Genomic DNA, 24,828 nt, shown 5'->3' on the forward strand with positions numbered 1-24,828 from the left:
TGATTTTGGAATTAGATTTTTTTTATTTCCATGATATTTAAGTTATGGTAATGACAATCTCAATATTTACACACTTTACATCAGTGAGTGTAAAGTTAAGAATGCCTCAATCAATGCTGCCTCGTACTTATAAAACTTTTCCAATTGACCCCCATCAAATGTCCAAGTCGGTTTTGTACTCACTGTGCCACTTTTAAATAAATTTTAGGACAAAAGGTGGTATTTCCCATGTTTTTATTGGTTGTTTTGCTACACACTTTTAACACAACACACAAAATAACACAAATAATGTCATTGTGTTAACAGTGTCAGTCCAAAACTATTTATATTATCTCTGTATCTTATTTACTTATTTACCCAACAGATGTCCAGCAGCCCCCTCACATTAAGGAGGAAGAGGAGGATCCACAGCCCACCCACATGAAAGAGGAAGATCCACACATGAAAGAGGAAGAGGAGGATCCACAGCCACCCCACATGAAAGAGGAAGAGGAGGATCCACAGCCACCCCACATGAAAGAGGAAGAGGAGGATCCCCACATGAAAGAGAAAGAGGAGGGAGAGTGTGTTGTAGGGCAGGAGGAGGATGATGTCAGCAAGTTTCCACTGACTGTTGTCTCTGTGAAGACTGAAGAGCATGAAGACAAAGCACGTGAGTCCTCACAGCTTCATCACAGTCCAAGTAAGCACATATCATTTTATTCTCAGGGCATTCAATCCATCACAACTGGACTGTTCACTTTGTCTTAGAAGACTCATCTAAGTAGGCTTCATCACTTCATGCTCATACACTTCAAGTCTTAAATCTAATCATTGCAATTTAGAGGGGAACTGCACTTTTTGGGGGGGAATTTTTCTATCGTTCACAATCATTATAAAAGACATGATGGTGGATATTAAAAAAAAAAACACACATTCTAACTAGGGCTGGGCGATATGGCTTTTTATAAATATGTGGATATGTTCTGGCCATGTCACGATACACCATATATATGTGGATATGTTTAGTCCATGTCACCATACACCATATATATGTGGATATGTTTAGTCCATGTCACGATACACCATATATATGTAGATATGTTTAGTCCATGTCACGATACACCATATATATGTGGATATGTTTAGTCCATGTCACGATCCACCATATATATGTGGATATGTTTAGTCCATGTCACCATACACCATATATATGTGGATATGTTTAGGCCATGTCACGATACACCATATATATGTGGATATGTTTAGTCCATGTCACCATACACCATATATATGTGGATATGTTTAGTCCATGTCACGATACACCATATATATGTGGATATGTTTAGTCCATTTCACGATCCACCATATATATGTGGATATGTTTAGTCCATGTCACGATACACCATATATATGTGGATATGTTTAGTCCATGTCACGATACACCATATATATGTGGATATGTTTAGTTCATGTCATGATACACCATATATATGTGGATATGTTTAGTCCATGTCACGATACACCATATATATGTGGATATGTTTAGTCCATGTCACGATACACCATATATATGTGGATATGTTTAGGCCATGTCACGATACACCATATATATGTGGATATGTTTAGGCCATGTCACGATACACCATATATATGTGGATATGTTTAGGCCATGTCACGATACACCATATATATGTGGATATGTTTAGGCCATGTCACGATACACCATATATATGTGGATATGTTTAGTCCATGTCACGATACACCATATATATGTGGATATGTTTAGTCCATGTCACGATACACCATATATATGTGGATATGTTTAGGCCATGTCACGATACACCATATATATGTGGATATGTTTAGTCCATGTCACGATACACCATATATATGTGGATATGTTTAGGCCATGTCACGATACACCATATATATGTGGATATGTTTAGTCCATGTCACGATACACCATATATATGTGGATATGTTTAGTCCATGTCACGATACACCATATATATGTGGATATGTTTAGGCCATGTCACGATACACCATATATATGTGGATATGTTTAGTCCATTTCACGATACACCATATATATGTGGATATGTTTAGGCCATGTCACGATACACCATATATATGTGGATATGTTTAGGCCATGTCACGATACACCATATATATGTGGATATGTTTAGTCCATGTCACCATACACCATATATATGTGGATATGTTTAGGCCATGTCACGATACACCATATATATGTGGATATGTTTAGTCCATGTCACGATACACCATATATATGTGGATATGTTTAGTCCATGTCATGATACACCATATATATGTGGATATGTTTAGTCCATGTCATGATACACCATATATATGTGGATATGTTTAGGCCATGTCACGATACACCATATATATGTGGATATGTTTAGTCCATGTCACGATACACCATATATATGTGGATATGTTTAGGCCAGGGGTCTCAAACACGCGGCCCGCGGGCCAATTGTGGCCCGGGAGACGTTATTTTGCGGCCCCCACCTTAATATGAAAGTTTAATGTTAGTGCGGCCCGCGAGTTTTAAATGAATGGCGCTTGACAGCGTTGTGTGCGGAGCTGAAGAAATCTACCAATCACGTTGTGGTATGAGGCTCTCGACAATATCGAGGGCGTGCCGTGATGGCACTGTCATCAGTGTCCTCTAGAATCTGTCACCGCATCATCTTTTTCTCCATACTAACAGCGTGCCAGCCCAGACACATGTTGTATGAGGCTTCTAGAGACACACGCAGGTTATTGCAAGACATACTTGAGGAACAGCCATACATGTCACACTGAGGGTGGTCATATTTTATTTTATTTATATTTTAACACTGTTACAAATATGCGCCACACTGTGAACCCACACCAAACAAGAATGACAAACACATTTCGGGAGAACATCCGCACCTAAACACAACATAAACACAACAGAACAAATACCCAGAATCCTTTGCAGCCCTAACTCTTCCGGGCTACAAAAACACCCCCGCTACCCCTAACCCCGCCCAACTCAACCCCCCCCATCTCCCGAATTCGGAGGTCTCAAGGTTGGCAAGTATGCATTGATGTCACTTGCGTAATGCAAGCAGAGAAACATTTTGCTGCTTTTCTATGACACACGCTCTTCCTTCCTCCCTCCCTGCCTCCCTCCCTCGCCCGCCTGCTCGCTCCCGCCCCCGTTGTAAACAGTCCGGGCGGGGAAGACGAGCACTCCGCCGAAGGAGCGAGCGACAATACAAAAGTGTGGTGCACTGGACCCCAGCGCTGATACAGACGTGGTGATGTTAACCCGTTCGGGGCTAATTGTGCTACCGTAACTGTAAACTCCACCCCCCACCCTCCTCCCGTTGGCTCCAGACAGAGACGATTTTTGATGCAATATTTCTTTCACAGGGGCACCCCGACGTGTCTTATTTCATTTCATTTCATTTTTATTTATCTCCTTCATTGATGTGCATCTTTGATCGATAGACAATTATACCTCAATTTTTAAATTATACATTTACACACCAATGCCTGAGAAGGAGCAGGATGAAGAAAAATCTTATATTTTTCTGCCCCCTTCAACATAGTACGTAGTCTTACTTAATGATATCATATAAACAAACAATTACATCCAAATATAACGAAAACAAACAAAAAAACACAAGAAGTGCAAAACTTCATGATGTACAAAACGAACAAAAAAAACAAAATAAGTAGTATACACCTCACAGGATGATACAAAACAAATACAAAACTAGGCAAAAAATAAGTAAAATAATAAATATAAAGCAAAATGTAAACAGTTATGGCTGTCCATATGATCTCATTGTTCTGTCCTTATATATTTTTTCAATTGGAATATATTTTTACAATCTTTTATCTCTTGTAAAGAGAATTCCATAGTTTAACCCCCACCACTGATATACACATTTGTTTTAAAGTTGTCCTTGAATACTGATGTTTGAAATGACCTTTTCTTCTATGCTCTTCATTCTCAGAAGTGATGACAAACATTTTTTGTAAATTTGCTGGTAATGTTTTACTTTTAGCCTTAAACATGACACATCATGTCTGTAACTTTACTAGCTCCTGTAGTTTCAATAAACCCGAATTAATAAATAATATGTTAGTGTGTTTTAAGTAATCTACTTTATGAATAATCCTTATAGCTCTTTTCTGTAGTTGATACAGAGAAAGTTGCGTTGCACAAGGAATACAATTTGAAACGTCATTATACAACTAGACATGCTGAGGAGTATGCAAAATACTAGGGGAGTGAACCGGGTTGCAAATTTTAAAACCAGTCTACTGAGGCAACAAGATTTCGTCAAGAATTGAAATGACCTTTTCTTCTATGCTCTTCATTCTCAGAAGTGATGACAAACATTTTTTGTAAATTTGCTGGTAATGTTTTACTTTTAGCCTTAAACATGACACATAATGTCTGTAACTTTACTAGCTCCTGTAGTTTCAATAAACCAGAATTAATAAATAATATGTTAGTGTGTTTTAAGTAATCTACTTTATGAATAATCCTTATAGCTCTTTTCTGTAGTTGATACAGAGAAAGTTGCGTTGCACAAGGAATACAATTTGAAACGTCATTATACAACTAGACATGCTGAGGAGTATGCAAAATACTAGGGGAGTGAACCGGGTTGCAAATTTTAAAACCAGTCTACTGAGGCAACAAGATTTCGTCAAGAATTGAAATGACCTTTTCTTCTATGCTCTTCATTCTCAGAAGTGATGACAAACATTTTTTGTAAATTTGCTGGTAATGTTTTACTTTTAGCCTTAAACATGACACATAATGTCTGTAACTTTACTAGCTCCTGTAGTTTCAATAAACCAGAATTAATAAATAATATGTTAGTGTGTTTTAAGTAATCTACTTTATGAATAATCCTTATAGCTCTTTTCTGTAGTTGATACAGAGAAAGTTGCGTTGCACAAGGAATACAATTTGAAACGTCATTATACAACTAGACATGCTGAGGAGTATGCAAAATACTAGGGGAGTGAACCGGGTTGCAAATTTTAAAACCAGTCTACTGAGGCAACAAGATTTCGTCAAGAAAGCAAGCGAAAAGAGCGATGCAGCAGTCAAAGCTAGCTACATGGTGAGTGAGATGGTTGCTAGGGCGGGAAAGCCATTCAAAGGAGGTGAATTCATTAAAAAGTGCATGTTAGATTTTTTTTAAGAAATCTTTTCTTGCGGCCCAGCCTCACCCAGTTTCTGCATCCAGTGGCCCCCAGGTAAATTGAGTTTGAGACCCCTGGTTTAGGCCGTGTCATGATACACCATATATATGTGGATATGTTTAGTCCATGTCACGATACACCATATATATGTGGATATGTTTAGTCCATGTCACGATACACCATATATATGTGGATATGTTTAGTCCATGTCACGATACACCATATATATGTGGATATGTTTAGTCCATGTCACGATACACCATATATATGTGGATATGTTTAGTCCATGTCACCATACACCATATATATGTGGATATGTTTAGTCCATGTCACCATACACCATATATATGTGGATATGTTTAGTCCATGTCACGATACACCATATATATGTGGATATGTTTAGTCCATTTCACGATCCACCATATATATGTGGATATGTTTAGTCCATGTCACGATACACCATATATATGTGGATATGTTTAGTCCATGTCACGATACACCATATATATGTGGATATGTTTAGTTCATGTCATGATACACCATATATATGTGGATATGTTTAGTCCATGTCACGATACACCATATATATGTGGATATGTTTAGTCCATGTCACGATACACCATATATATGTGGATATGTTTAGGCCATGTCACGATACACCATATATATGTGGATATGTTTAGGCCATGTCACGATACACCATATATATGTGGATATGTTTAGGCCATGTCACGATACACCATATATATGTGGATATGTTTAGTCCATGTCACGATACACCATATATATGTGGATATGTTTAGGCCATGTCACGATACACCATATATATGTGGATATGTTTAGTCCATTTCACGATACACCATATATATATGTGGATATGTTTAGGCCATGTCACGATACACCATATATATGTGGATATGTTTAGGCCATGTCACGATACACCATATATATGTGGATATGTTTAGTCCATGTCACCATACACCATATATATGTGGATATGTTTAGGCCATGTCACGATACACCATATATATGTGGATATGTTTAGTCCATGTCACGATACACCATATATATGTGGATATGTTTAGTCCATGTCATGATACACCATATATATGTGGATATGTTTAGTCCATGTCATGATACACCATATATATGTGGATATGTTTAGGCCATGTCACGATACACCATATATATGTGGATATGTTTAGTCCATGTCACGATACACCATATATATGTGGATATGTTTAGGCCGTGTCATGATACACCATATATATGTGGATATGTTTAGTCCATGTCACGATACACCATATATATGTGGATATGTTTAGTCCATGTCACGATACACCATATATATGTGGATATGTTTAGTCCATGTCACGATACACCATATATATGTGGATATGTTTAGGCCATGTCACGATACACCATATATATGTGGATATGTTTAGTCCATGTCACGATACACCATATATATGTAGATATGTTTAGTCCATGTCACGATACACCATATATATGTGGATATGTTTAGTCCATGTCACCATACACCATATATATGTGGATATGTTTAGTCCATGTCACCATACACCATATATATGTGGATATGTTTAGTCCATGTCACGATACACCATATATATGTGGATATGTTTAGTCCATTTCACGATCCACCATATATATGTGGATATGTTTAGTCCATGTCACGATACACCATATATATGTGGATATGTTTAGTCCATGTCACGATACACCATATATATGTGGATATGTTTAGTTCATGTCATGATACACCATATATATGTGGATATGTTTAGTCCATGTCACGATACACCATATATATGTGGATATGTTTAGTCCATGTCACGATACACCATATATATGTGGATATGTTTAGGCCATGTCACGATACACCATATATATGTGGATATGTTTAGGCCATGTCACGATACACCATATATATGTGGATATGTTTAGGCCATGTCACGATACACCATATATATGTGGATATGTTTAGGCCATGTCACGATACACCATATATATGTGGATATGTTTAGTCCATGTCACGATACACCATATATATGTGGATATGTTTAGTCCATGTCACGATACACCATATATATGTGGATATGTTTAGGCCATGTCACGATACACCATATATATGTGGATATGTTTAGTCCATGTCACGATACACCATATATATGTGGATATGTTTAGGCCATGTCACGATACACCATATATATGTGGATATGTTTAGTCCATGTCACGATACACCATATATATGTGGATATGTTTAGTCCATGTCACGATACACCATATATATGTGGATATGTTTAGGCCATGTCACGATACACCATATATATGTGGATATGTTTAGTCCATTTCACGATACACCATATATATGTGGATATGTTTAGGCCATGTCACGATACACCATATATATGTGGATATGTTTAGGCCATGTCACGATACACCATATATATGTGGATATGTTTAGTCCATGTCACCATACACCATATATATGTGGATATGTTTAGGCCATGTCACGATACACCATATATATGTGGATATGTTTAGTCCATGTCACGATACACCATATATATGTGGATATGTTTAGTCCATGTCATGATACACCATATATATGTGGATATGTTTAGTCCATGTCATGATACACCATATATATGTGGATATGTTTAGGCCATGTCACGATACACCATATATATGTGGATATGTTTAGTCCATGTCACGATACACCATATATATGTGGATATGTTTAGGCCGTGTCACCATACACCATATATATGTGGATATGTTTAGGCCATGTCACGATACACCATATATATGTGGATATGTTTAGTCCATGTCACCATACACCATATATATGTGGATATGTTTAGGCCATGTCACGATACACCATATATATGTGGATATGTTTAGTCCATGTCACGATACACCATATATATGTGGATATGTTTAGTCCATGTCATGATACACCATATATATGTGGATATGTTTAGTCCATGTCATGATACACCATATATATGTGGATATGTTTAGGCCATGTCACGATACACCATATATATGTGGATATGTTTAGGCCATGTCACGATACACCATATATATGTGGATATGTTTAGTCCATGTCACGATACACCATATATATGTGGATATGTTTAGTCCATGTCACGATACACCATATATATGTGGATATGTTTAGTCCATGTCACGATACACCATATATATGTGGATATGTTTAGTCCATGTCACGATACACCATATATATGTGGATATGTTTAGGCCGTGTCATGATACACCATATATATGTGGATATGTTTAGGCCATGTCACGATACACCATATATATGTGGATATTTTGCCTTAGCCTTGAATGAACACTTGATGCATATAATCACAGCAGTATGATGATTCTATGTGTCTACATTAAAACATTCTTCTTCATACTGCATTAATATATGCTACTTTTAAACTTTAATGCAGAGAGGGAAACCACAACTAAGTCAATTTAGCAAAAGTGTATTTATTAAACAGTTATTAAGCAGTGGCACAAACATTCATGTCATTTCAAAACAGAAAGTGCAAGATTGTCAGAGACATTTTAAAACAAGCTATTAGTGCACTTTTGTGCATGATGTCACTAAGATGACATATCAAAACAACACTAAATTAAAGTGCACTTTTTGTACAGAACGCCACTACAATAGTTTAAAACAAATAAAGTGCACTTTTGTGCATGATTTCACACAAGATATTTCAATAAGTGTCAAATAAAAATGAGCTGCATAATAGGACATCAAATAGTGTATGTCCTTCACTATGTGGTAGGTTCCTGCGGACGTTATCTCCTTCTGTTGTTGACTATTTGTTTCATACGGTGTTGATGTGGAAATGGTTGCTTGGGCATTTTGTGGGTGTGGCACTGAACGGAGATGTTGACATGCAGAGTTTCAAGCACTCTTCATTCTCTAGCGGGTGACTTTTTAAATGATGCTACATTAGCAGTGCTGCTACTTTTTGTAGCAACGCTTTTGCCGCATACTTGTTCACCATCTACCCGCTTGAAGCCAAACCACCGCCAGACGATGGACCCCCTGCTGTTTGTCTTGGGAATTCATTATTCCTTCATTTGTTATCAGATTGGTACCTTCTTTCTCTCGTATTACCACTAGCACCACAGCTAACGTTACCATGCCGCTACCTGTCTGCTCCGTGAGAGCGTATGACGTTGCACACGTGACAGTATGTGACGTATGTAAGAAGGTGCGCTTGTTTTATGTCTCTGTGAGAAGGAGAGACAAGAAAGAGTGAGAAGAGCCTGTAGTGTAATGCCTGCAGCTAAAAGCAACTGTGTGAGAACGTATACTCCAATATCACCATATAGTCATTTTCTATATCGCACAGAGACAAACCCACGATATATCCAGTATATTCCATGTATCACCCAGCCCTAATTCTAACTCATAAATGTAAATAAAAGTCCACTTGCAATGGAGCCAATGGGAGGTCCTCTATAACCATCCAAAATAGACCAACAATACTCCATTTGCATTTTGTGGCTTGAATGTCCACCAAGTGTTAGTTGACTTGACTTGACTTGACTTTGACTTTATTTGGAACATGCAAGCATACAACATGATACATCACACATGCATGCATACAACATGATACATCACACATGCAAGCATACAACATGATACATCACACATGCATGCATACAACATGATACATCACACATGCATGCATACAACATGATACATCACACATGCATGCATACAACATGATGCATCACACATGCATGCATACAACATGATACATCACACATGCATCCATACAACACGATACATCACACATGCATACATACAACATGATACATCACACATGCATGGATACAACATGATACATCACACATGCATGCATACAACATGATACATCACACATGCATGCATACAACATGATACATCACACATGCGTACATACAACATGATACATCACACGTGCATGCATACAACATGATACATCACACATGCATGCATACAACATGATACATCACACATGCATGCATACAACATGATACATCACACATGCATGCATACAACATGATACATCACACATGCAAGCATACAACATGATACATCACACATGCATGCATACAACATGATACATCACACATGCGTACATACAACATGATACATCACACATGCATGCATACGACATGATACATCACACATGCAAGCATACGACATGATACATCACACATGCATGCATACAACATGATACATCAAACATGCAAGCATACAACATGATACATCACACATGCATGCATACAACATGATACATCACACATGCATGCATACAACATGATACATCACACATGCATGCATACAACATGATACATCACACATGCATGCATACAACATGATACATCACACATGCATGCATACAACATGATACATCACACATGCAAGCATACAACATGATACATCACACATGCATGCATACAACATGATACATCACACATGCATGCATACAACATGATACATCACACATGCATGCATACAACATGATACATCACACATGCATGCATACAACATGATACATCACACATGCATGCATACAACATGATACATCACACATGCATGCATACAACATTATACATCACACATGCATGCATACGACATGATACATCACACATGCATGCATACGACATGATACATCACACATGCATGCATACGACATGATACATCACACCTGCATGCATACGACATGATACATCACACATGCATGCATACAACATGATGCATCACACATGCATGCATACAACATGATACATCACACATGCATGCATACAACATGATACATCACACATGCATGCATACAACATGATACATCACACATGCATGCATACAACATGATACATCACACATGCATGCATACAACATGATACATCACACATGCATGCATACAACATGATACAACACACATGCATGCATACAACATGATACATCACACATGCATGCACACAACATGATACATCACACATGCATGCACGCAACATGATACATCACACATGCATGCATACAACATGATACATCACACATGCATGCATACAACATGATACACCACACATGCATGCATACGACATGATACATCACACATGCATGCATACGACATGATACATCACACATGCATGCATACAACATGATGCATCACACATGCAAGCATACAACATGATACATCACACATGCATGCATACAACATGCATGCATACAACATGATACATCACACATGCATGCATACAACATGATACATCACACATGCATGCATGCATACAACATGATACATCACACATGCATGCATGCATACAACATGATACATCACACATGCATGCATGCATACAACATGATACATCACACATGCATGCATACAACATGATGCATCACACATGCATGCATACAACATGATACATCACACATGCATGCATACGACATGATACATCACACATGCATGCATACGACATGATACATCACACATGCATGCATACGACATGATACATCACACATGCATGCATACAACATGATACATCACACATGCATGCATACAACATGATACATCACACATGCATGCATACAACATGATGCATCACACATGCATGCATACAGCATGATACATCACACATGCATGCATACAACATGATGCATCACACATGCATGCATACAACATGATACATCACACATGCATGCATACAACATGATACATCACACATGCATGCATACAACATGATACATCACACATGCATGCATACAACATGATGCATCACACATGCATGCATACAACATGATACATCACACATGCATGCATACAACATGATGCATCACACATGCATGCATACAACATGATGCATCACACATGCATGCATACAACATGATACATCACACATGCATGCATACAACATGATACATCACACATGCATGCATAAAACATGATACATCACACATGCATGCATACAACATGATGCATCACACATGCATGCATACAACATGATGCATCACACATGCATGCATACAACATGATGCATCACACATGCATGCATACAACATGATACATCACACATGCATGCATACAACATGATACATCACACATGCATGCATACAACATGATACATCACACATGCATGCATACAACATGATGCATCACACATGCATGCATACAACATGATGCATCACACATGCATGCATACAACATGATGCATCACACATGCATGCATACAACATGATACATCACACATGCATGCATACAACATGATACATCACACATGCATGCATACAACATGATACATCACACATGCATGCATACAACATGATACATCACATATGCATGCATACAACATGATACATCACACATGCATGCATACAACATGATACATCACACATGCATGCATACAACATGATGCATCACAATTTCCAGTTTGTCTTTTCAACATGTTGGAAAAGGAGTAGGAAGAAGCAGAGCTTATTTAATCCAACCCCTTTTCTGTTAATTAACAGTTGCTAAAACTTTTGTTCACTTCCTGTTCTCAATGTATTCACAATATACTCCATAAGTAATCACAATAACAATAAATAAATAAATAAATAATAATGAGTGAAGTAAGTTATATTTCATATGGTGAGATGAGTAAGATGATGTAGAAAATGAATTGGGTTTCATTTACTCTTTCAATTTCTATTCCGTCTATTTGTATTTGTGTCTGACTTTCTCTTCTACGTTACCAAATAGCATTATTTTACTTTTACTGAGATTCAAAGATTGTCAAAGCATCTTTTTAATGTGTTCATTTCTTCTGTTATTATTTGTATTATCTTCTGTGTGTTCTCTCCTGAACAAAACACTGTTGTATCATCTGCAAATAATACTAACTTTAAATCTTTTGTAACTTTACAAATGTCATTTATATAGAGATTGAATAATGTAGGTCCTAGTATTGATCCCTGAGGTACACCACAGGATATATTTAGTGTTGTAGAAGTGTATTGGCCTAGCTTCACGTATTGTTTCCTGTTGGTTAAATAACTTCTTATCCAGTTTAAGACCAACCCTCTGATGCCAGATCCTTCTAGTTTTTGGATGAAAATATTGTGATTAATTGTGTCAAATGCTTTAGTTAGATCCAACAACACTGCTGCTGCACATTTTTTACTATCTATTGCATTGCTCATTTCTTCTGTCATTTCAATTAAAGCCATCAAAGTTGAAACATTAGCTGTGTATCCATATTGGTTCTCTTCTAGTATTCTATGTTTGTTTGTGGAACTCTCTAATCTGTTATTGGACACTTTTTCAATGATTTTAGAAAACTGTGGAAGTAAAGAAACAGGTCTATAATTTGTAAATTGATGTTTGTCTCCAGTCCTATAAATTGGTGCAACTTTAGCTATTTTCATTGTGTTTGGGTATTTGAAATGATAGGTTACTAATATACATGAATGGTCCTGAGATCTCTTCTAGAACCTTTTTTATGGTTTCCATATCAATTCCATTACAAGTCTTAGATTACAGGATTATAACTATTTCCTCCTGTGTCACATTACTGAGGAACATGGAGTTGGGATTTGGCTCTATGGTATCATTATAGTCCTCAATTGAAACTGGGTCTGGAATCCTTTCTTCCAATTTTGGTCCAATATTTACAAAGTAATTATTGAAGCTTTCAACTACTTCCTTCATGTTGTCATTATTTGTGTTTCCGTGTAAGAACTATTGGGGGTAATTCCCCCAAATATAAGCTTTGGCTTCAGCCTATTCCTTTTTCTGTCATTCTTTTTCTTTTATTTTCTTTTTGTGTGTAAATGTGTATGATTGTTAAATATGTATCATCTGCACTGTTAAACTGCTCACACAGAATGGTTGATGGTTGATTATATGATGGAAATAAACTTATTTCATTAAAATAAACATATGGGACGCAGGTTGTCTTACGTCAGCACCAGAAGTGGTAAAATCAGCTGTTCACCTGGCAGGTTTTTTGGGGATGAATAGGGAAGTCCTTCTTTAGCTGCCGTCTTGTTTTATCATATATTGCTGCCTTTGCACCTGTCAATGTTCACTTTTTTATGCACATTAAATCAACAACACATCTTGACTTTGGAGCAATGTTCACAGACTCTAGTATTTGGCTCTCTATTAGATGTGACAGTGCCTACCTCTTTAGGACCACCCTTTCTAGATATATAATGATGTGTATTTACAACATTAATATATACATACTATGCAAATATAAAAAGGTAAGCTTTTAGTTAATTTTAATTAGTTTTTTTTAAAATGTTCTGTTTGTAATTGGTTTTTAATCTTCATTATTTACTTCAAGTTATTACAGTATGTCTCTATATACATATTTATTTTATACATTTTGGCCAAAGGAGGCACATTTCAATTTCTTACTCACACTTATTTTTTTTATTTTTTTTATATTTTTTTAAATGTCCTGCCCAGCTTCTTAGGCAAATCATATAGTAGATGTAGATGATCATATAGTAGATGTAGATGATCATATAGTAGATGTAGATGATCATATAGTAGATGTAGATGATCATATAGTAGATGTAGATGATCATATAGTAGATGTAGATGATTGATCATATAGTAGATGTAGATGATCATATAGTAGATGTAGATGATCATATAGTAGATGTAGATGATTGATCATATAGTAGATGTAGATGATCATATAGTAGATGTAGATGATCATATAGTAGATGTAGATGATTGATCATATAGTAGATGTAGATGATCATATAGTAGATGTAGATGATCATATAGTAGATGTAGATGATCATATAGTAGTTGTAGATGATCATATAGTAGATGTAGATGATCATATAGCAGATGTAGATGATCATATAGTAGATGTAGATGATTGATCATATAGTAGATGTAGATGATCATATAGTAGATGTAGATGATTGATCATATAGTAGATGTAGATGATCATATAGCAGATGTAGATGCCCATATCGGCTGTTCAGATTTACTTTACAAAAGAGAAGTGTAGGATACTTCTCTTGTTGCCTTATTTGTATTTGACTTTATTAAATGTATTTATATTATCATTTGGTGCAGCCGGGCCGGAGCAGGAGGGGATAGAAAGAGAAAAAAAGGAGGACAGAGGGGAGAATTGTGGGGACAAGAGGGGGATTAGACAGAGAGACAAACACAACAACAGCAAACACAACAACAACAACAACAACAACAACAACAGAGCAACATCAGCAAATACGACATGTACAAATATGATAGTAAAAGTAATAGCAAATAAGCAGTTCGCGAAAATAAAAATAATACAGAAATGACAATGAGCATTATTACACTACAAATGGAGCAATATGAATACCAATAGAAATAGTGTTATTGATAATAAACAATACCAATACTTTACCTTTATTATCAACAATACAATTGTTCAAATGCAACAATACATATACGTCATGATAACTTGAGATACGAAAGAATGCAGAAAAATGGAGGGGAAGAAAGAGAAGCAACCTATATTAACCTTGTAGATTGTTATAGTAACTATAGGTTAAGCTTTGTCAGTGTGCCATGTGTTATACCCAGTTTACCCTAGGGCAACAACGTTAATATATGTTTGATGAAACGTGATTATGTGCATGAGTGTATGTGTGTATATGTACTTGTATATGTACAGTATGTGTATATGTATGTTTGTACAGTGAATGTATATGTACAGTATGTGTATATGTGTGTTTGTACAGTGAATGTATATGTACAGTATGTGTATACGTGTGTTTGTACAGTGAATGTATATGTACAGTATGTGTATGTGTGTTTGTACAGTGAATGTATATGTACAGTATGTGTATATGTGAGTTTGTACAGTGAATGTATATGTATAGAGGCTTTGCAGTCACGTGATTTTATCACGTGACTTTGTGCTATGCCGCCATCTTGCCGGTCAACCGGTCAGCTCGTTCCTACGTGTTCGTACAGATTCAGTTTGATTTCTGCGCTACTTTTTCACCGATTTCATCCGAATTATGGCTGATTTGCTATCCAATGAAGTTGTGCATTTGGATGAAGAGTCCAAGAAACGTTACCGAGAGAAGTTGAACCTTGTTGGCACAAAGGATCCGTACCTTTTACCGAGAAGCATGCTAAAATCACCTGAGCATTTTGCAACAGCCGACCTGCCTGATCTCTCATATCCAGACATTTATAATTACCTCGTCGATTCACCATCTCCGTACACTGGAAAGGACCTTAAGGCATACAAGAGTCTGGATGCCTACAAGTATTTTACAGCAGGTTTTGTGCATGATGGGCTGATATGGCAGATTCCAAACAAGAATGGAATTCTTCTCATGACCAAGGTAAGGAAAATGCACCCAGCATTTTCAACAATCATATTTGTATCATCCCATATTGTATTATTTCACATTTTGTGAAACAAATCAGGGGTAAATAGTTTGTTTACATACCTGATATGAAGTGTTCATTGCATATCCTTGTGTAAATCGTAGGTTTCCATCGTTCACGACAAATCGCCGCGATCCATTTATCGCGTTTTTTGATGTTTGCCGGGAATCTATAGAAGCACAGCAGGTTTCCGGCATTTCCAAGCTCAAATAGCAGCAGATCTAACATGAAAGTGTGTGAGTCGTTGACGGCACTAAACTGGTGACCGGCAAGATGGCCGCCAAGCTAATGTCACGTGGCTGATGACTTCAGCTGCAAAGCCTCTATAGTATATGTATGTGTGTGTTTGTACAGTGAATGTATATGTACAGTATGTGTATGTGTGTGTTTGTACAGTGAATGTATATGTACAGTATGTGTATATGTGTGTTTGTACAGTGAATGTATATGTACAGTATGTGTATATGTGTGTTTGTACAGTGAATGTATATGTACAGTATGTGTATGTGTGTGTTTGTACAGTGAATGTATATGTACAGTATGTGTATGTGTGTGTTTGTACAGTGAATGTATATGTACAGTATGTGTATATGTGTGTTTGTACAGTGAATGTATATGTACAGTATGTGTATACAGTATATGTGTTTGTACAATGAATGTATATGTACAGTATGTGTATGAGTGTGCTTGTACAGTGAATGTATATGTACAGTATGTGTATATGTGTGTTTGTACAGTGAATGTATATGTACAGTATGTGTATACAGTATATGTGTTTGTACAATGAATGTATATGTACAGTATGTGTATGTGTGTTTGTACAGTCAATCAATCAACCAATGTTTATTTATATAGCCCTAAATCACAAGTGTCTCAAAGGGCTGTACAAGCCACAACGACATCCTCGGTACAGAGCCCACATACGGGCAAGGAAAACTCACCCCAGTGGGACGTCAATGTGAATGACTATGAGAAACCTTGGAGAGGACCGCATATGTGGGTAAACCCCCCCCCCCCACCTTCCCCCCCTCTAGGGGAGACCGGAAGCAATGGATGTGGAGTGGGTCTGACATAATATTGTGAAAGTCCAACACATCAGCGAAAGTCCAGTCCATAGTGGGGCCAGCAGGAACCATCCCGAGTGGAGACGGGTCAGCAGCGTAGAGATGTCCCCATCTGATGGACAGGCTAGCGGTCCACCCCGGGTTGGGAGCAGAGTAGAAAAGAAAAGAAAATAAACGGCAGATCAACTGGTCTAAAAAGGGAGTCTATTTAAAGGCTAGAGTATACAAATGAGTTTTAAGATGAGACTTAAATGCTTCCACTGAGGTAGCATCTCTAACTTTTACCGGGAGGGCATTCCATAGTATTGGAGCCCGAATAGAAAACGCTCTATAACCCGCAGACTTTTTTTGAATGTATATGTACAGTATGTGTATATGTATGTACAGTATGTGTATGTGTGTGTTTGTACAGTGAATGTATATGTACAGTATGTGTATATGTGTGTTTGTACAGTGAGTGTATATGTACAGTATGTGTATATGTACAGTATGTGTATACAGTATGTTTGTATAATGAATGTGCGTGTGGATGTACGAACTTTGAGTGTGTAAATATGTACTGTATTTGTATATGTATGTGGGAGCGTAGGTACCTATGTATGTGTGTATGTATGTGTGTGAGTATATGTGAATTTGCATGTACAATACATTTGACTCCCAGTGTGTGCGGGAGCCAGAGTACGGCCCCAGCCTCCCCGAGAACCCATCCCATAAACAGTAGGTGTGGTGCCCAGGGAACCAGGGACCACCGCCCCCACTCAGCCAAGCCGGACAGCGACAGGAACCCCAGAGCCCGGCCCACCGCGCCGCCCACAAGGGCCAGCAGCAGGCCGCAGACAGATGCACCCGGCAGAGGACAAGGCACGAGAAAAGCAGGTAGGGGAAAAAAATAAAAAAAATAATATTAATAAAATATATAAAAAAAATTAAAAAAAATAAATAATTAAATCTTTTTTTTTTTTTAATAATTAAAAGAAGATCACAGACATGCTGACACACAAGGTCACTACCCCAACAACTGGCCGACTCGCAGCACCTCGGAAAACCTTGCAGCACCAAGCCACCACAGTAGACGCAGGGACCAGACTCAGCAGGCCCCAACCAAGACGGGCACCCGGAAGGGATGGACGGTGGGACCCAGGAGCTCCAGACACGCAGTCCGGATGCAGTAGCCCGAGGCGCCGACCCCCACCCGACAGGCAGGCCCAGAACATACCCCCAGAAATATACATACATATCTATATACATACACATACACACACACATATATACACATACACATATATACACATACACATATGTACACATACACATATATATACATACATACATACATACACACACACACACACGTATACATACATATACACAGTTTGTCAGCCCCGACAACCACCACGCGCGCGCTGCCACCAGTCACAACATCAGCCACCCCCCTGCACCAGACCCAACAGCCACGGGCGCCCACACCACAAACAAACGGCAGCAGAAACAGCAGCCGCAATACCCCCAGACAGCCAGCACCACCCAATCAAATCAAAGCGATCAAAAAATTATGCACATTAAATCAACAACAAATCCTGACTTTGGAGCAATGTTCACATACTCTACAAGTAGTATTACATGCAATGTTATTGGGACCATGATTTATGTCATCACTTGTTCACACCTCCTCATATGGAAGATACTTTTCCTTCTTCATGTATCAAGAACACACACACACACACGCACGCACGCACGCACGCACGCACGCACGCACGCACGCACACACACACACACGCACACACACACATTATTGTATGTGTGACCTTCTTGACAACCTCTGAAAAATGTCTCCAGCATTTTTATATATATGAAGATTTATATTTACAACATTAATAATATATACATACTATGCAAAAGGTAAGCTTTTATTATTTACTTCGTTATTACAGTAGGTCTCTCTCTCTTTCTCTCTCTCTCTCTCTCTCTCTCTCTCTCTCTCTCTCTCTCTCTCTCTCTATTTCTATCTCTATATATATCTATATATATATATATTGTTTTGATTCATTTCAATATCTTACATACACTTGTTAAATTTTCCTGAGGGAACTCTCCCGAAGGAATCAATAAAGTACTATCTATCTATTACAAACCCCGTTTCCATATGAGTTGGGAAATGGTGTTAGATGTAAATATAAACGGAATACAATGATTTGCAAATCCTTTTCAAGCCATATTCAGTTGAATATGCTACAAAGACAACATATTTGATGTTCAAACTCATACATTTTATTTTTTTTTTGCAAATAATAATTAACTTAGAATTTCATGGCTGCAACACGTGCCAAAGTAGTTGGGAAAGGGCATGTTCACCACTGTGTTACATGGCCTTTCCTTTTAACAACACTCAGTAAAGGTTTGGGAAGTGAGGAGACACATTTTTGAAGTGGAATTCTTTCCCATTCTTGCTTGATGTACAGCTTAAGTTGTTCAACAGTCCGGGGGTCTCCCTTCTGCTATTTTAGGCTTCATAATGCACCACACATTTTCAATGTCTGGACTACAGGCAGGCCAGTCTAGTACCCGCACTCTTTTACTACGAAGCCACGTTGATGTAACACGTGGCTTGGCATTGTCTTGCTGAAATAAGCAGGGGCGTCCATGATAACGTTGCTTGGATGGCAACACATGTTGCTCCAAAAGCTGTATTAGTGCCTGTGGTCAAGGCTCATATCGTTCAGTTTCGCTCCCACACCAACGGCACAACATCATTTTTACTTCATAAAATAGATTTACTGGTAGTAAGTAAGATACCAAAAGTTCGGAAATTGACACCTAGCCCATTTTGTGTAATCGGTGTTGAAAGCCGGTACTATTTTTCAGTGAGGCGCAGTGATATCTAGTGGGGAGTGGCGCGGTTTTGGTCACATGGACCAATCAGGTAGCAGCTTTATTCTAACAACATACCTGCTATGGCGACGACAACATCCGAGAGTGAAGAGGAACGAAAGACCTCAAAAGTTAGAAAAAAAGTGCGTAAAGAGGAAAATAAAAGATGCTATATGCATCTTTCATCTGTGAACAATGAGGACGTCCAGCACTTCACTCGGACACGGTGGGACACATACAGAAACTATTTAAAACAGTGGCTTTGTCTGCAAGACCAGAACAAGCATCTGGCAGAAATCTATAAACATTGCTCGGATGTAGATTTTGACGCTATTCCTGACGACGCTGGGTTTCACGCAACATGCTACCGACGTTTTACAGATAAATCTGCATTGTTTTATGCCGAGAAAAGGACCGCACGGGCGGTGGGAGAACCATCTGCAGCCGCAGGTCAGTCAGCAGGCACGTCTGAAACTCCCCGAAAGAAACTTCGATCTCGTTCAGGTTTGCCCGTTGCTTCTGCCGGCCCCGTCCTGCCAGCCATCTGTATAATTTGTCAAAAAGTGGAAAAGTACACTCGTGTGGGAGGAAAACGCCAGAGGGATCAACTCACACAAGCAGAAACCGTGTCGGCAGGTATGTGACACACACACACACACACACACACACACACACACACACACACACACACACACACACACACACACACACACACACACACACACACACACACACGTGTGTGAATCTATAGTAATAATGTTACAGTACATAGCGTAGGATTGAAAGAATGTGTTGTTACTTTGTAAACCAAATGGACCATTTATACACTGTCAGAGTTAAGGGGAGACCTTGGAATTTAAAAGTTTGAGAACCACTGGCCTAGAAAAGGAAGCCCCACCCATCCCCCCATATACCTTCACACCACAGCCCCAATCTCTCTCTCCCCCCCCCCCCCACACACACACACACACACACACACACACCCCTGGACTGATTTACACATCACAACCCCCACCCCTCCCCCCGCACACCTTCACACCTCACCCCTCATCCCTGAACTGACTGAACTGTGACCACTACCCACATCCCTGCTGTGACTTCATGTCACCTCCACTGCTGCTACAATAATTGAAGAATGCATAGTGCACTTTATACATCATCATTGTCATATCATCCATTATCATCTTCACTGTGAACTGAATGTGCAATACTGCTTCTGTCTACTCATGCCCACTATAGATCTGTTGTAAGATCCACACTTTAATTTACTTTATCTTATTTCTTTATTTTTGTTTCTTATTTTATTTTATTATATTTATTAGTATTAAACATCCTTAGCATTTACATTTTTAGTAAGTTTATTGTAAGTGTGCAATATAGTTTAAGTTTATTCTTGTTTAATTTTTATATTCTGTGATTCTTTATTTAGCTTAAGTTTATATTTATATTTATATTTTGTGAATTTGCAAGGGGGACCAGCAAAATAAGCTTTTCATTGTGCAGTGTGACTGTCTGTTTATCTGTGCATATGACAATAGATATCTTGAATCTTGGAATGTTTAGCTGGGAGTTCAGCAGCTCACATCACAGAGTCGTAAATCACAGGGTCATAAATACCTCTCCAACCCCCCACTCAAGACACACACACACACACACACTTTTTTACTTGTAAATCTCTGATTTTGCCAATAAAGCTTATTCTAATTATTTTTCTTTTAAAGGCCAGTTGCTGAAGGCAGCTGAGATTAAGAAAGATGCTGCCATTCTTCTGCACATCAACGACAAAGACTGTGTTGCTATAGAGGTCCGGTACCATAGGACCTGTTACAGACAGTACACCAGGTTCTTGTCACTGTCTACAGCAACGCACACTGCAACCAGAGATGAAGAAATGTGAGTAATTACACTGTACTGTCATTTTGCTCACATTTAAAAAGTAAAAAAAATTTCAACAACATGCAGCTTATATTTAGTTTTGCTTAAGATACAGCTTTGAAAGCATGACTCTTTGCACATGTTAAGTGTGTGTGTGTGTGTGTGTTTTCAGACAACCCTTTGCTGACAGCTACAACCTCTTCTGTGACCAAGTGATCCGTCAAAGGATTATAATTGACAAAGAGGTGCTGAGAATGGACAAGCTAAGGAAGTTGTTCGTGGACACCGTTAAGAAGCACGAAGATCTTGATGCTTCAGGCTACAGGTAACTGAAACAAAAATAATAAAATATTCATACTGAAAAGTTTATTATTTATAGATTTAGTCTCTCCCCATAAAGGCTATGAGAGTATGTTTAAAGTAATTTGATTATCATTGATGTGTGTGTGTGTGTGTGTGTGTGTGTGTGTGTGTGTGTGTGTGTGTGTGTGTGTGTGTGTGTGTGTGTGTGTGTGTGTGTGTGTGTGTGTGTGTGTCTGTGTCTGTGTCTGTGTCTGTGTCTGTGTCTGTGTCTGTGTGTCTGTGTGTAATGTGCTCATATTTCCCTTTAACTTTATGTTTCAGGAGGGATAAACTGAAAAGAAGGTTGGTCCGTGATTTCCCCCAGCTGGTTTTCCACTGCCCTCCCCAGCGCAACGTCTCTGAAATGGTTTTTGTTGAGACATTATCGTTAGCAGACAGGGTACCTCTGCCATCAGGCACATCACCATCATCTACCGAGTCAACTGAGGTGAGCCAAGCTGAAAGCCAAGCTGAAAGTGACAGTGAACACACGGCTAGTACAACAGCTGGTCAGAATACCACGGAGAACACAAGGACACTTTACAGTGCAGGGCTGATATTGAAGCGCCTTCTAAGTGACTCTCCCGGTATGAAATGCCCGTGGCCTCCCACAGCAGAGGATTTAAATGTATCTGAAGCTAAATCTGTTGTGCCTGTTGAACTGTACAACTTCATTGCCTGGATTATAGGTGCAACAGAAGAGCCAACACTAGCCTGTTATGTTGATGTTCCTGATGATGTGAATCTAAAGGTTATCTCTCTTTGTCAAGACATTGTGTATCTGGCATCTAAAGGTCGAAAGCAGACACCCAAGTCATTGTGTCTTGGTCTAACTGTTCGCCATTTAACAGGTTCATCAAATGTTCTGTCACTGCTGAATAGGTTAGGACATTGTGCTTCACGGGACACAGTTGTCAGTCTTGACACTAGCCTTGCTCAGCTACAACTTTTAGAGGGTAGAAACAAAATACCCAAGGGATTCGCACAGAAGGCACCCACAATACTGGTGTGGGACAACATTGATTTTGGGGAGGAGACACTGTCAGGTCATGGAACTACTCACCACACAAATGGCATTATGCTCCAAAGTTCTGTCACACCATACCTTCACAGGTTGTGACTCGACCAGTGCCTTTCATGGCAAGGGCAAAAGGAAGACATTTTCTCTTGCTTGTCAGAAAGACGAATACCTGACTGCGTTCTCAAATCTGGGCAGCAGTTTTAACCTTGACCAGTCTACGTTCAAAACACTGAGCAAATATGTGTGCCACCTGTATGGACAGGCATCTGCCAAAGACGTGAACGATGCAAGATACAAAGCATTCTGTATGGCATCGTCAGCTTTGCCAGAACTGTCCATTCCCCCAACAAGTGATGCCCTCCACCAACACTGCAAAAGGGCAAACTACCAAGCAGCAGTAATGCGACATTCCCTGACTGGTATGATGTGTGCCCCTTCACCCATTGGCAATGGATGGTACATTGAGGATGGGGAGTTAACAGTAAGATGGATGACTAGAAATCCTGCCCCAGATAGTGTGCTGCAGGTAGTCCACTGTGGTTGCAAGACAAGCAAATGTGAAACAGAAAGATGTTCATGTATGTCTGCAAAAATGTCTTGTACTGATTTATGTCACTGCCAGAACTGTGGAAATGTTTCAAAGGAAACAGAAGAAAGAGGTGCATGGGATGATGACACAGATGAAAGTGATATTGATGAGTAATTACGCACCATGTCACCATGTAAAATTTGCCACTTTTGTTTCTTTATCAAGATGTTTGATTATCGAGATGCCACACTGCCATTTTAACGGTAAAGCTTAAATAATGTCTGTATTACCTTTTTTTTCAAATTTGTTTTGGTCTTTTGTGTGTGTTTGTGTGTGTGTGTGTGGGGGGGGGGGGGGTATAAATGACACATGCTGTGAAACAATTTGCTACTTTAATAAATATTTATCATATTTTATACCAATTTGGGCCTTTACTGCATCTATTTTAATCTTGTCCATTTTTGCCTTATTCCAGTTTTGGGGTGC

General features: G+C 38.5%; 2 protein-coding genes across 4 annotated transcripts in view; both read left to right on the forward strand.

Moving 5' to 3' along the window:
* Positions 1-367: 367 nt before the first annotated feature.
* LOC133645490 (gastrula zinc finger protein XlCGF57.1-like) overlaps positions 368-24,828 on the forward strand; it is a 30,286-nt gene continuing 5,825 nt past the window's right edge. The window contains exon 1 of the mRNA XM_062040330.1: positions 368-682. Coding sequence (XP_061896314.1) covers positions 421-682 — 262 coding nt within the window. The 5' untranslated portion in view covers positions 368-420. The remainder of the gene's footprint in view (positions 683-24,828) is intronic.
* On the forward strand, positions 20,501-24,681 carry LOC133645492 (uncharacterized). 3 transcript variants are annotated; one of them, XM_062040333.1, is made up of 5 exons: positions 20,501-21,211; positions 22,297-22,468; positions 22,623-22,775; positions 23,075-23,240; positions 23,971-24,681. In XM_062040333.1, exons 1-5 carry the CDS (start codon positions 20,659-20,661, stop codon positions 24,514-24,516), a joined length of 1,590 nt encoding a protein of 529 aa, XP_061896317.1. In that variant the 5' UTR covers positions 20,501-20,658; the 3' UTR covers positions 24,517-24,681. The 3 variants fall into 3 exon arrangements, with proteins under 3 accessions (XP_061896317.1, XP_061896316.1, XP_061896315.1); XM_062040332.1 differs by having other exon boundaries at positions 20,503-21,025; positions 21,080-21,211; positions 23,075-24,100; XM_062040331.1 differs by having other exon boundaries at positions 20,503-21,211; positions 23,075-24,099.

This window comes from Entelurus aequoreus, unplaced genomic scaffold (assembly GCF_033978785.1).
Source record: "Entelurus aequoreus isolate RoL-2023_Sb unplaced genomic scaffold, RoL_Eaeq_v1.1 HiC_scaffold_218, whole genome shotgun sequence".
NCBI classification, from domain to species: domain Eukaryota; kingdom Metazoa; phylum Chordata; class Actinopteri; order Syngnathiformes; family Syngnathidae; genus Entelurus; species Entelurus aequoreus.

Bases quoted from the DNA above. Each gene is read 5' to 3' on its own strand.
- LOC133645492 (XM_062040331.1), top strand. From the start codon at position 20,659: ATGGCGACGACAACATCCGAGAGTGAAGAGGAACGAAAGACCTCAAAA. The intron at 22,469-22,622 runs GTGAGTAATTAC...GTGTGTTTTCAG, and splicing joins GCAACCAGAGATGAAGAAAT to ACAACCCTTTGCTGACAGCT. The intron at 22,776-23,074 runs GTAACTGAAACA...TTTATGTTTCAG, and splicing joins CTTGATGCTTCAGGCTACAG to GAGGGATAAACTGAAAAGAA.